Source organism: Podarcis cretensis, assembly GCF_951804945.1.
Source record: "Podarcis cretensis genome assembly, chromosome: 1".
In the NCBI taxonomy this organism is placed as follows: domain Eukaryota; kingdom Metazoa; phylum Chordata; class Lepidosauria; order Squamata; family Lacertidae; genus Podarcis; species Podarcis cretensis.
Genome location: NC_137170.1, coordinates 99622551 through 99634891, shown reverse-complemented (window position 1 = coordinate 99634891; position 12341 = coordinate 99622551). Strand labels below are relative to the sequence as shown.

The following is a 12341-nucleotide window of genomic DNA, read 5'->3' as shown; positions in this document are numbered from 1 at the left end:
TTTATCTACTTGCACTTTGACGTACTTTCGAACTGCTAGGTTGGCAGGAGCAGGGACCGAGCAATGGGAGCTCACCCCGTCACGGGGATTCGAACCGCTGACCTTCTGATCAGCAAGTCCTAGGCTCTGTGGTTTAACCCACAGCGCCACCCATGTCCCATAAGGGGAGGTAGCCTCCTTATAAGGGGAGTCAAACCTCTAGACTTGACTCTAGCAAGCAAGCCTAAGGCCCTCTAGTCTGTATCTTACACAGGGGCTAGAGTGCATCCTCCTTCTCCTAGTAGGCACTAATATCAGAGGGGGAAGCACCACATTCAGAGGGCAAGTGACGATCCCATTCTTCCTGGAATCACTCAGATTGCATCTGCAGCAGTGAGACACAGAAGGGACCAGAGATGTAGCTCCCAACTACCTCTGTGTCACAGTGCCTTCAGGCCCCAGTGCTCTCTCTTTCTCTCCCATTCCCCCCACTAGTCACTGACAGGCAGCAATCAGAGAAAAAGGCTGAATAAGACCTTCCAGGGGAAGATAACAGGAGAAAGGTGGTGAGGCATCCTGAGAAGGATGAAAGCAAGTTTTGCAGTATGGATGCTGGAGGCATCCTGAGAAGGATGAAAGCAAGTTTTGCAATAAGTTCTCTCAATCCTTTTATCCATCTGTTGCAGAGAGTTGGGGGAACCCCCAGAGCAGATTTGGGAGTGTGGTGGGAGGAAGTGAGGAAGCAGAATCCTGTTGCTGTGAGCAAAAGCCATTCCTCCAGTGCAGTTACCCTTTAATTTACAGCGCAATCCTTTGCATGTCTACTTAAAAGAAAATACCATTGAGTTAAGTGGCGTTTACGTCTTGGGTACATGTGTATAGGATTGCAGCCATAGAGATGCCCACAAAATTTTATTTATATTTGCACCCACTTCACAAAGACAACTGTTATAAAATAAGGATAAGTTGTTTGATCATTTCAAGTGTCCTAAATACACAGGCTGCAAACCAAAGAGGTTATTTGGCTTCTTTATTTAAAAAAAAAGAAAGAAATTATTTGGAACTATGAAAAGGTTATTGTGAGTAAAAAAATCTGTGCCAAAGGATACACATGTCTGCCTGTAGGCTTTGCTTTGTGAACGTTTAAAAGTCTGGCTTAATTTTAAAGTAGTAGAACATATTTTTGTATTCATTCAGAAAGATCCCAAGTAACTTGCCCTGAATACACCTGCATTGTTCCTTCCTCTTTCTTTTCAGGAAAACAGTGTTTCTTAGTCCTACGTCAGCAGCAGTTTAATGTCCAGGCTCTGGTGGCTGTGGGAGACCATGCAAGTAAGCAGATGGTAAAGTTTGCTGCCAAGTAAGTAAGCAATTATATCCTGTTGTCACAGTAAACAATGGTGGGAACCCAGGCTCCCAGTGGTTGGGACCATTTTCGCACATTAACATCAATGCCACGTTTGTTTTTAAAATGTAGTTATTTAAATTGTCAGCTCACTATAGTGTTGAATGCATTACACTTACAAAGACAAAATGGAACACAGCCTTGAAATTCATTCTGAACTGCTGGGGGAGCATTCTGTCTCTGCAGACAGCTCCTGTTTACTTTCAAGCTGGCTAACAAAAAGGTTGGCAGGCTGAACTTGGACACATTATTTTGTCGGATGTTTGTGTGTGCATGTGAACACAGGCTCGATCTTTTTTTATTTTATTTTACTTAAGCATGAGATCTTTACTGTGTAATGTATTCTGCCTCATTTAAATGCAAAGTGCAAATTGAAGGTATTTAGAAGTTCAGCAGTGCAATTTTTTTTCTCTCCAAAAGACAGAAAGGGTTAGGAACCTAATTTGCACTCTTGTAATCTTCATTACTGGAACTAAAACTTGTTCTGTGTAGCATTCCCCCCCCCCCCTTCCGCAAGTCCTCCTCCCCCGGTTGTAATTGGCTCTGTTTCTATTTTAGCAAGAAGCACTATGGTCAAGGCAAGGATCTGCCTTCTCTCCACAGGCGCCTTTAATATTGTGGTCTGAGTTGATGGGTGCCTGGGTTACCAAAGCAATTTGGGAATGAGGGCAGAAAGCGGGGTACCCTGGAAACAAGCTAGGCAACAGAACTAGATTGTGGCACCAGAGCAGGCTTCCAGCTCTGATCTGAGAACTCTCTCTACGTCTGGGCCTTGCATTGTGTGTAAAGTTACACTACTGAGAGTGGGTGGGTTATCGTTTACACCTTTTAGTTTTGAAACCACCGATTGGTTTGATCCCTTACACGCCTATGTGTCAAAGTGGCCTTTACAAGAACAGAACATGTTTCTGTGTCCAGCTTTTGACCTGGTACATCCAGGCTTTAAATTATGAGTCTACCTTAGTATGGAGAACTCAAGATACTTCTGTTCTGTTTCTCGACATAGCTTTCGTGACTCAGGGGTGGGCCCTAAATGCATGCCAGAAGGTGTAGACAGTTCTGATGGGGTGGAGAGGAAAGTGATGCATTGTTCTCCTTAGAAAAGTTTTTAAAAGGGCCAAACAGTTCTGGAAATTAAGTTCAAGGCCATAGGGAGCAGCACACTCAGTATCACATTAGCTTACTAGTATTTAGAGCATGTGTAACATGTTCTGTTAATTATTTTAGTGTCTTTGAGATTCAATTTTTTTCCTAGTTCCTGGAGAACATAATTAGAGAAATGTGGGTTTTCTCTTTATTTGGTCTTCCTAAATGGTGCCCTCGCTTTGTCTCCAACTGTGTCATGAGTCCTTGATTGACCTTCCTAATGGTTTCAGCTCTGCTCTGCACCAGGCATTTCCTATTGTATCCTCTGTTCATGCCTTCATACTGAAGGTTTTTTCCCCTAACAAAGCCATGCATTTTGCCTCTAATTGTCAATTTGTCATCTCCGTCTCCCTTAGACAACTGCTCCCTAGGCAACTGGTTGTGCTCCCCAGTTCTTTTTTGGCCTTAATTTGGAGTGTTCCCCACTTAACACTATACACTTTGAATTAGCCAGTGTAAAGAATCAAATCAAATCAAAATCCTACTGACTTGTAGTGATTACCAAAAAAAGTTGATGCCAATCTCGATTGCTCACTCTAACCTCTCACCACCTTTTGTAAAAGAAAAAGAAGCTTGAATCAAAAGGAGTCTGTCCAAAGAGGAAGGCATGCTAATGAACCCAAACCCCCTTCACATCACATCTGGCTGCTTCATCCTTTTATTTCTTTACAGCTTTCTATAAAATAGAGGAGAAAATAATAATGCATTTGGAGTGGACTTAAGCATTTATCCCTGTTCGAATGCTGTCAATATTTCTTATGTGTATATGAATGAATGACCTTGCCTTCCTTTCACATGAACTGGCTCTCCTACCCATTTCATGGGATCTATCCGAACACAGTTTTGAACATCTGGCTGTATATGAGAGGCGTCTGCAGTTTTCGAGCATCTTAGGTTCACACTGCTTCTGCTGCTTCTTGTACATAGCCAAACAAGTATAGTTCTCCTTTTCTCAGTGTTGGCACAGAGCTGAGAACTTTCGTAATGGGGGGAACTATTGATATGAAATGTTTAGCTGAAAATACTCCAGCTTTCATGCCAGAAGCTCTTGCTCTGAGTGATGCTTTTCTGCTACTTAGTCATTAGAAGAAATGTTTTCTCGCTCAAGCTGAAAACATTTAACATGCTACTGTTGACTTTGAAGTGCCAGCAGAGTGACACTGCTTAATTCAGTGATGGCAAAACTTGGCCCTCCAACTGTTTTGGGACTACAATTCCCATCATCCCTGACCACTGGTCCTGTTAGCTAAGGATGATGGGAGTTGTAGTCCCAATACAGCTGGAGGGCCAAGTTTGGCCATCACTGGAATGTGATGTGTAAGGAACAGTGCAGAACCTAGCCATGCTTAAACCCAAGACACTGAGATCTAGTGAGCATGTGGAAAAACATGTTACATTTGTTTTTCCACCAAACCTGTGCAAGAAGGGAAGATTTCATTTCAGAATAATATCCCCTCTCCTCCCACCACATGCTGTTCTGTGCATAACATCCCATATAGTTTAGCAAGCTGAGAAATGAGACTGGGGTTGGTGCCTCCCCAAGCCTCTTTCCCCTTTTCATTCCTGCTTCAGTGAGCTGGTCCTGGTTAGTGTAAACTGCAGCTCATTTTAACCCTGAAAAGATTTTGAACCTGTTTTGAACGCACTACATGATCCTGGCTAGTAAACCAACATTAAAACGGCAATGTTTTATTATGGACATTGCAGGGAATTGTAGTTTAAACCAACAGAGACTGATGTGCTGAAGCAGACGCACATGGTTGTGAATGCTGTGTATGAAAGGGCCCACTAGACCTATCCAGTTGTTTAGAGGAAAGCTTCCTGCACAGCTCCACTTTCTTGCCAGTCAAGCTGAGCTCTTGTGTATCAGTGACCATGGAGCAGTCATGTCAAAGCCACTCCCTGCCCGCCTCCCGCAACCTTCACTGAATTTACTGGCACAGTTAAAATGTTGAAGGTTTAGTGCTACCTTTCTTAAGAGGTGACATCAATCGATTGCTCTCTTTGTTAGCCTTGCTACTGCTGAGTTACAGTAAATAGGATATTGGAGAAGGGAGCAAAGGATTGCCAATTGTAGCTCAATATATAAGGTAGCAGGAACTGATCTCAGGTAGCAAAAGTTGACATGTTCATTTAGCATGGATTAGTTTCCTAGAGTTTTTACTGTTAACCAGCCTATTGGGTTGGATAGTAAATGACATTCAGCATAGCCTAATAGAACTGTCCTTCCAATAACTGCAAAATAAACCTTTGTTGTATATTTTCAAATAACATGTAGCGAAATGCGTCACCAGTACTACAGTTTCTTTATACATATATTAGTATTTTTTTCATTGTTCGTTGCAAATGAAACTTTAAACTCAAACAACAATTTTGGAACTTGAGTCATGTAAAGTATGTTCAGCTTCAGCAAACAGAGCTCAAATTCATGAATACCAAGGTGTTTTATGAGACTTGACTCAAGCAATGGGTACTTTTGATTAAAAGGATTGAGAGAAAAAGCCAAGAAAACTATTGTTGTAAAAGTCTTTGGCCATAAGCAGTTAAAGTGTTACCTGGCATAAACTAGCCATTGATTTAAATTACTGACCCATGAAACTTGTTTGATAGGCCTGCATGAGCTCACTTAGAAGTGGTAAGTACCCATTTCTGTTCTTGTCATGATTGAAGAGGTCCTCCCTGGAGCATCAATAATAGATCTTAGTGTCTCATTCATCAGTTTGCAATTATGTCATATTTCAGAGCCCTAAATAAGTTAATGTCAGATTTTGGATAGAATGTAGCCCAGAACCAAATCTTTAAATGAAAATGGACAGATTAAACAATAACAATTAAACCATAACAGCATCCCTGAACCTGAGACAAACTGAAATTAATATGGTGGTGCACTTTAGGTCAAAAATTGGTAACCTACATATGACTATAGCCCAATTATGGGATGCCACATCTTGCATGTGCCCTTGGAGTTGACCGCATTTGAGAGAGCAAAAGGAGGCAATATGGTCAGAACAGATCTTTTTGTTGAATCAGGCTCAGGTTCAGGGATGCTGTTATTGTTTAATTCAAAACAACTAAAAAAGCACTTAGGTGTCAGCTAAAGAAAAATAACCTCCGTGAACTTTCTGCAGTATGGAAAGCTTTCTATCAAGAAACCTGATTGAAAGTGATTCATTACTAAGCGGTGGCTGTGGGTTTGATCTTGCAATACAAAGTTGTTGAAAGAAGCTTGCTCAAATGCAACCAGACTGCACAATCAATGTGGTTAAAGCAGAAAGTCTTGACTAATACTTGGATAGCTGAGCTTAAACGTTGCCATGTGCAGAAACAGAGTGTTGTTGGCTTTGATGACATAAAACTTTTAACGGTGGAAATGTAGGTTATCCAGTTTACGTTCCTGAAAGGGATGCAATGCAAGCACACTTGCGTATTTATTGAGCCTCATGACCTAAATAATTTGACCATTTGGAATAGCGTGCCTTCATGGTCTAGTTTGAAATCAAGTGATAGATTGCTCCTCATAACATTTTTTTTTTTTTTTAAGAATCTGATTTGGACACACCCCACATTGAAGCAGGATTCTTTGGGCAGATTTGGGGCTTGTTTTAGATAAAGTACCCAAAGCAAGAACCTCCAGTGGGACTGGGCTGCTTCAGCAATGTTAAAAGCATATTGCAGACCGTGTGCCTGCAAAAATTGAATCCCCCATCTCGCTCTGCTTGCCATATACGAAAAACACCAAGGTGGGGAGAAGGGAGAAAGGGAGCTTGTGTGACTGGCATGTCTAACTTCTCTTGGATGGAATGATATTCCCAGGGATCTCCAATCACAGTGCTTAGGGGTATTACTATATATTTTTTAATTCCACATTAATTGTAAATGGAGGAGATGCAAAGCTTTATTTTTCTGAGTTGGAATTTAACTTTGGACCCTGATAAGCCTCTAAATAGTTTCAGTCCAGTCTAGGGGTCTGCACAACCACTTGATTTAGTTCAGAACCCAATTTGGAGTGTTGGAGAAGAGCCCATTTGAAATGGGCTCTTCTCCAAAACACCAAATTATGTTCTGAACTAAATCATGTGGTTGTGCAGGCCCCTAGTACCTACAGACAGTGATAGAGTGGGATAAAAATGCATGCTCTGTTTTGAGTGGAGTAGATTAAATAGGTATGAACCAAGGGACGCATTGCATGTAAACCTTTTCCTATGACACTATAGGTGACTGTATAGAATAGCCATACATGCAGATTTTATACTCTTCTTCTTCAAAAGATATTTCTGAGGTAGGAAAAACACATGGTGCGATTGCTTCCCACACTAAATAATTATTATTATTATTATTATTATTATTATTATTATTATTATTACGCCCATCTGGCTGGGTTTCCCCCAGCCTCTCTGGGCGGCTGCCAACAAAATACTAAAATACAATAATTCACTAGACACTCTTGTATGTTGTTGACATATAGTTTTTGAGTAGTCAGCTGGAAACAATGATATTAATGCCTTTCCCCGGGTGCAAAGATGCCCATATATATTTACTTGGAAGTAAGCTGCGTTCAGCAAAAGTTCCACTTTTCTTTGCTACTGACCTTTGTAGTTCCTCTTTGCTTCTTTCTCTGAATTGTTTTCTGTTTGCTCGGGGGCATTCCTAAACTGACTCTTAAATCATTAGTTCCTGTACACAATCGTTCCTAATTTCCTTTGAGTCCAGAACAGTTATTTCTTGGAGTTTAAAAAAAAAGGAAAAAATATCACAGTTGTGATCTTGCTTTTCTGACTACCCTGGGTTTGGGTTGGCTTTAGTTTTATGTTGTCTACTTTTATGTTTATTAATTTTCCCACAGCCCACCAGTGTGTCTTAAACTTACAAAGCACAAGTGCATACTTAGGATCTCTTTAGGTTAGGCATAATAGTTATTTGTTAAGTGATCCTAAGTATATACTGTTGCTTAGAATATATAGAAGAAGTGCCATGCTATACTGTATATGCTAGCCAAGTTAAAACACATTGATGTGTTGCCACTGTATAAGGTTGAGGTTTACGTGCTCCACCATTCTTTGAAGGAGTTTAGGCAGCCCATTGGAAACTGACAAGTGACCTGCGGTTCACTTTCTACTTTCCTCTATTCTTTCCTATCCCTGCATGGAGACACAGACTCTGACTTCTTAATTATGACCCTAGGTGGGAGTTGGTTGACACTGGATTTTTTATACTTGTTTTTGTAATCCTGGCTATCCTGTTTTGACTTTTCATTGACACATTACTAAGTGCTACAAAGTATGCATGGAAGAATACACAAATTCAACCAAGGCCCTCGTGTACCATAGGTTTGAAGCAAATGATAAGATGTCGGTAATCATTTTGTTACTATTACTATACCTATTCTGGCATGTTCATAACCATGAGCTGCTAGAAGTGCCCTGTTCAAATCTTCCCACAGTCCTAAATTCCCCAGGAAGATTTAGAGCAAACCGCACAGTCTCCTAAGCCTTTAACAAAGGTTTAATTTCCCAGAATTAGGGAAGATCCTATGTTCAAACAAGCATGGAATCTCCCAGTATGGAAGCTGACTTCTACCTGTGGTAAAGGAAGAAAGCTTTCGCTTGATAATTTCCCATTGAGAATCATAGGTGGGTAAATAGCAGCAGGGCAGACCCTCAAGACCCCCAGATTCTGAGATTATGAGAGACCACATATTAGCTCTAAAATACTTTTCATTGATTTATACAGCTCTGCTTTTAAAAACCAGTCAAGTGTGCTTTTTCTGACTACTGGAGAAGCAGAATTTTATACTTTTTGTTCATCTATATAGCACTTACAAACTATTAACTCCTGTGCAATAAGACCCTGGCCTCTGTTGATACTCTGATCTGTGTTCTCAGGCTTCTTGTTAAGCGTTGTAGTCTGCCCATTAGTGCTCTTTTACGTTCTCTCATTCTTGCAAGATCATTACTGGGGTTGGACAAGCCAACAGCTGGCAACGCTGTACAGTTCAACCTTTCTCTCCCTCTTCCTCATGACCTCTGTCTATCTCGACAATGGTTGGGCCTATACAAACATTAACTCCCATGAAACCTTTCAGCCCCCACTATTTTCAGCCATAGGCTTGTTGGTATGAAACATTGAAGACAACAGCTGGAGTAGATGGTATGAGGAGTAGGGAAAGGGCACTTCACCAGGATTGGATTTTTCTGTTGATGCTCCTGATAAGTATATAAGTACCTTCTTAAGGTTTCCGTTGCTTCAGTTTGGCAACTACTGGGCTTGGAAAAACTACTGAACTTCTGTTGAGAAATCATCACCTTATAATATAAGCAGTTTGAGAGAAACCTTGACCTTTCCAAAAATCAACATTTTTGATATTAGTATGCCAACACCTACCATCACGAATGGGAAACAGAGGATCAGTGAGTCACTTGTAGGGACTGCTTGAATGAGTAAAGGAGAGGAGGGTGGAATTAAAATCAGCAGACTCTATTATTTCAAATCCTTTCAATGTCCTTATTAAGAGCAGGCATTGATGGCTTTGACAGAAACCTTCTGTTTCAGTGAGTCTTGGCAGATCAAGAAATGACAATGATCTTTAACAATCTTCATGGGAACTTTTAATTTGCATAGTGTGATTTAATGGTTGACCAGAGAACTCAGATTTAAACATCTCATTCTCGTTTCCTGATGTTGCTGACATACCACAGGGTCGAGTGTTTGCCTTTTAAAGTAGGTGGGATTAAAGAATTTGGAACCTCATCAAGGCTTATTTACTTGAATATTGTGCGGTGTCTGTTTCCTCTTAATCTGTTATTTGAGTCTCTGCAGTCTTGGGTTTTCTCCTACACTCTCCCTGGCTCCTGGACAAACAGCTAGCTATTATAGCCAGATGTGTGCTAATGTCAGGTCCATCTGACACCATGGCTGTGTCCCTTCCTGATCTTATTAAAGTCATCCCATTGCAAACTTGAAGAACAGCTATGTGGTATGGATCTGTCTGTGAAAACTGTTTGGAAGCTTTGTCTGGTACAGGATACTATCTCCTACCCCTGTAGAGAAATAGTGAGGTGGGCGCATAGTAGATTGATGTGGTTAGCATGCAATCTACCTACATTGCCTCTCTCCAATTTCCACTGATCCCCCCTGGCCCTCAGGAGAAGCATTTCAGGGAGCACCGGATGTTGCAGTTCAGAATCTACTTACATAAATGTTGGAGACAAGCCAGTAGGTTGGTCTGAGCATCACAGTTAAGTTTCAGATAAACCATAGTCTGGCATAACAGGAATGAGCATGCCATACTCCAGGTTCGTGCACTCCCCTCTACTCTACTCTGGTGCAGGCATGAGGATTTGTTTGGAAACCTTTGCTTCTTTTCTAGATCAACTGATATAGAAAAACAAGCTGAGCATAGTTAATATTAACCACAGTATATATTTTTTGGATGACACATTAATGTGTTTTTACTCAAAATTCAAAGCAGAAACTTCCAATCTCATGCCAGAGGAGAAGGGAAATGTCTGTGAAGCAGTGGCCAGGGGGTGGGGGAGAAAAGGGTAGGATATTTCTTGTAACACTAAACCAAACATAGCCCAAAGAGGCGCCTGGTTCAGAAGCACAAACATCTACCAGTGCAGTGTATTGGGCTTTGAGTTTGATCATGGAAGGGTCAAATCCTTACTCGGCCATGATGTTCACAAAGAACTTGAGTAAATCTGTCCACTGGATTTTTTCAGCCAATAGTGGTTAAAGCAAAAGAAATATAAATACACCCCTTTTCATCGGAAAAGTGCTGTCAGAATGAAATGCATCTAAAAATATGAGATGCTAGGGTAAAAGATATTAATGCACTGGTAATTTTATCTTTCAATCCCCTTTTTAAAATGAAGCTTCTGACTTTTTTGACTGAAGACAAGCCTTCTGTCTCCACCCTACAGATAATTTTGAGATTTTTTTGTTACTAAGAAGAAAAGCAGCCTTAGCATTTTTCTACTATTGCTTTTCCATGCTTGAGTTTACCAACAAAATCAAAATATTCCACTTTTAAGTTTATCTTTTGTCCCGTCTTTATCTGCATCTTCCTTTAAAGTGCATGCTTTAAAAATACACCTGACAATCTGGAAGAACTGTAGCCTTGCTCATTTGCACTTAGAGTATTATTTCTGCTTAATGCTTCCCAGACAGATGATGTAATGATTGGATCTGAAATGCTGACAAAAAAATCTCTTTAGGGCTATCCTCCATTTCAGCCATCAACCCTGTTGTTAATTTATCATAGCTGAGAAATAATTTCACTAATGTCCCCTGCTTCCTGATGATGTGTTCTAAATCACTTTCTAAATCTCTTTACAGTGGTACAACATTTAATTTAAGAATAAGAATAAGAATAATAATTCCACATTGTGGTCATCAAAAATGCAAATGAATACTCCCAACTGTGACGCAATTATCATACCGACTTTTTTTTTTAATTGGCAGCATCAACAAAGAGAGCATTGTTGACATCGAAGGTGTTGTGAGGAAAGTACCGCATAAAATTGGAGGCTGCACTCAGCAAGATATTGAACTGCATGTTCAGAGGGTAATATTTTTAGAAGGAAACTAAAAAATGCTATTGTGTGTTGTTGTTTTAAGATTTCTGGTGATACTCTTAAGTACTGTTCTTCTTGGTGGAGAGTTAGGCAAGCAAATAGCAAAAAGAAGAAATAAAATGATTTATCCAGCATATGCAATTAAAATAGCAACATGAGGTAACTATAAAGCCATTTTATTTGTATATTAAAGGAAATATTCATTTCCATGTGTTCCTTAAATGGTATCTTCTAGATTGTGTTTAAAAATCTGTTTTTCTCAAAAGAAAAATATGCAGACAGACCTGGGGTTTTTTTGTAGGAATGGCCAGTTCACATTTTCCCCAGAAACCTATTCAGAAATAGATGGATAACCCAGCGTACATAAACATCTGCTTCTAAAGTGTAACACAGCACAAGACATTTAAATCGTATGTGTCTTCTAGGCAATCCTGAAAGGTGGAACCACTTACTATTTCTGTAGTAGTAGTGGAAGTGGAGAAAATTCAGGACCCCCAAACTTTTAAATGTTAATCCCCATGTTGTGGGGAGGGTTGCTTGAAAGGCAGTAAACATTATTGAACACACCAGAGTGTGGGCCATATTTTTTGTCCCTCTTTTCTGGGATGCTGATGACTTGCAGACCTGTTTCACAGATTGAGTACGACTTCAACCCGTGCTGTAAATGTTTGTCACAACTTAAATTCAGTCACCTGCAGCTGGAGGACAAAAGTCAATTTTGAGAACATGGGAGTGCGAGGTGTTTAAGCCAAAGATGACAGACTCCAGGCTTAGCTTTCCATGAATTGCTGATCATGAAAGGCTTTTGATCCAGGAGTAGCGGTGGGGAGAAGTCATTTGCTTATTTCACCCTTCCCCTGCACCCACCTGCTCCCAGCTCTCCAAAGCAGAGTTTAGGAAGGTGCAAATGTTTGCAGGAAGAAGGGGCAGCTGGCCAGAATCCCCCTGCCCAGCTTCAGTCCCACCGTTGGAAGTTTGGATCCAGTCAACTGAAACAGCTCCCTTAGAAATCACATGTTTATTCACACTGTTGATAAAACACCTATTTCCCCCCTCTAAAATATCTCTCAGGTATTATGGATGTTCTGTTGGCGTGCTAATTTTTTGGGTACTTTTTCACCTTTTAAAAATACAAGCATTAAGTTGCAATCCTGTTCTGAACATCAGCTGCCTCCTTACCTATGTTACTGCAGTGATATATGCCTTTAGACTTCTGTCAGTGTAGCCGCGAAGAA

The 12341-nt window shown here is 40.5% G+C and overlaps 1 protein-coding gene across 1 annotated transcript in view; it reads left to right on the top strand.

Moving 5' to 3' along the window:
• The window catches only part of DARS1 (aspartyl-tRNA synthetase 1), a 49173-nt gene that overhangs the window by 13904 nt on the left and 22928 nt on the right, over window positions 1-12341 (top strand). The window contains exons 4-5 of the mRNA XM_079993864.1: window positions 1237-1339; window positions 10994-11096. Coding sequence (XP_079849990.1) covers window positions 1237-1339; window positions 10994-11096 — 206 coding nt within the window. The remainder of the gene's footprint in view (window positions 1-1236; window positions 1340-10993; window positions 11097-12341) is intronic.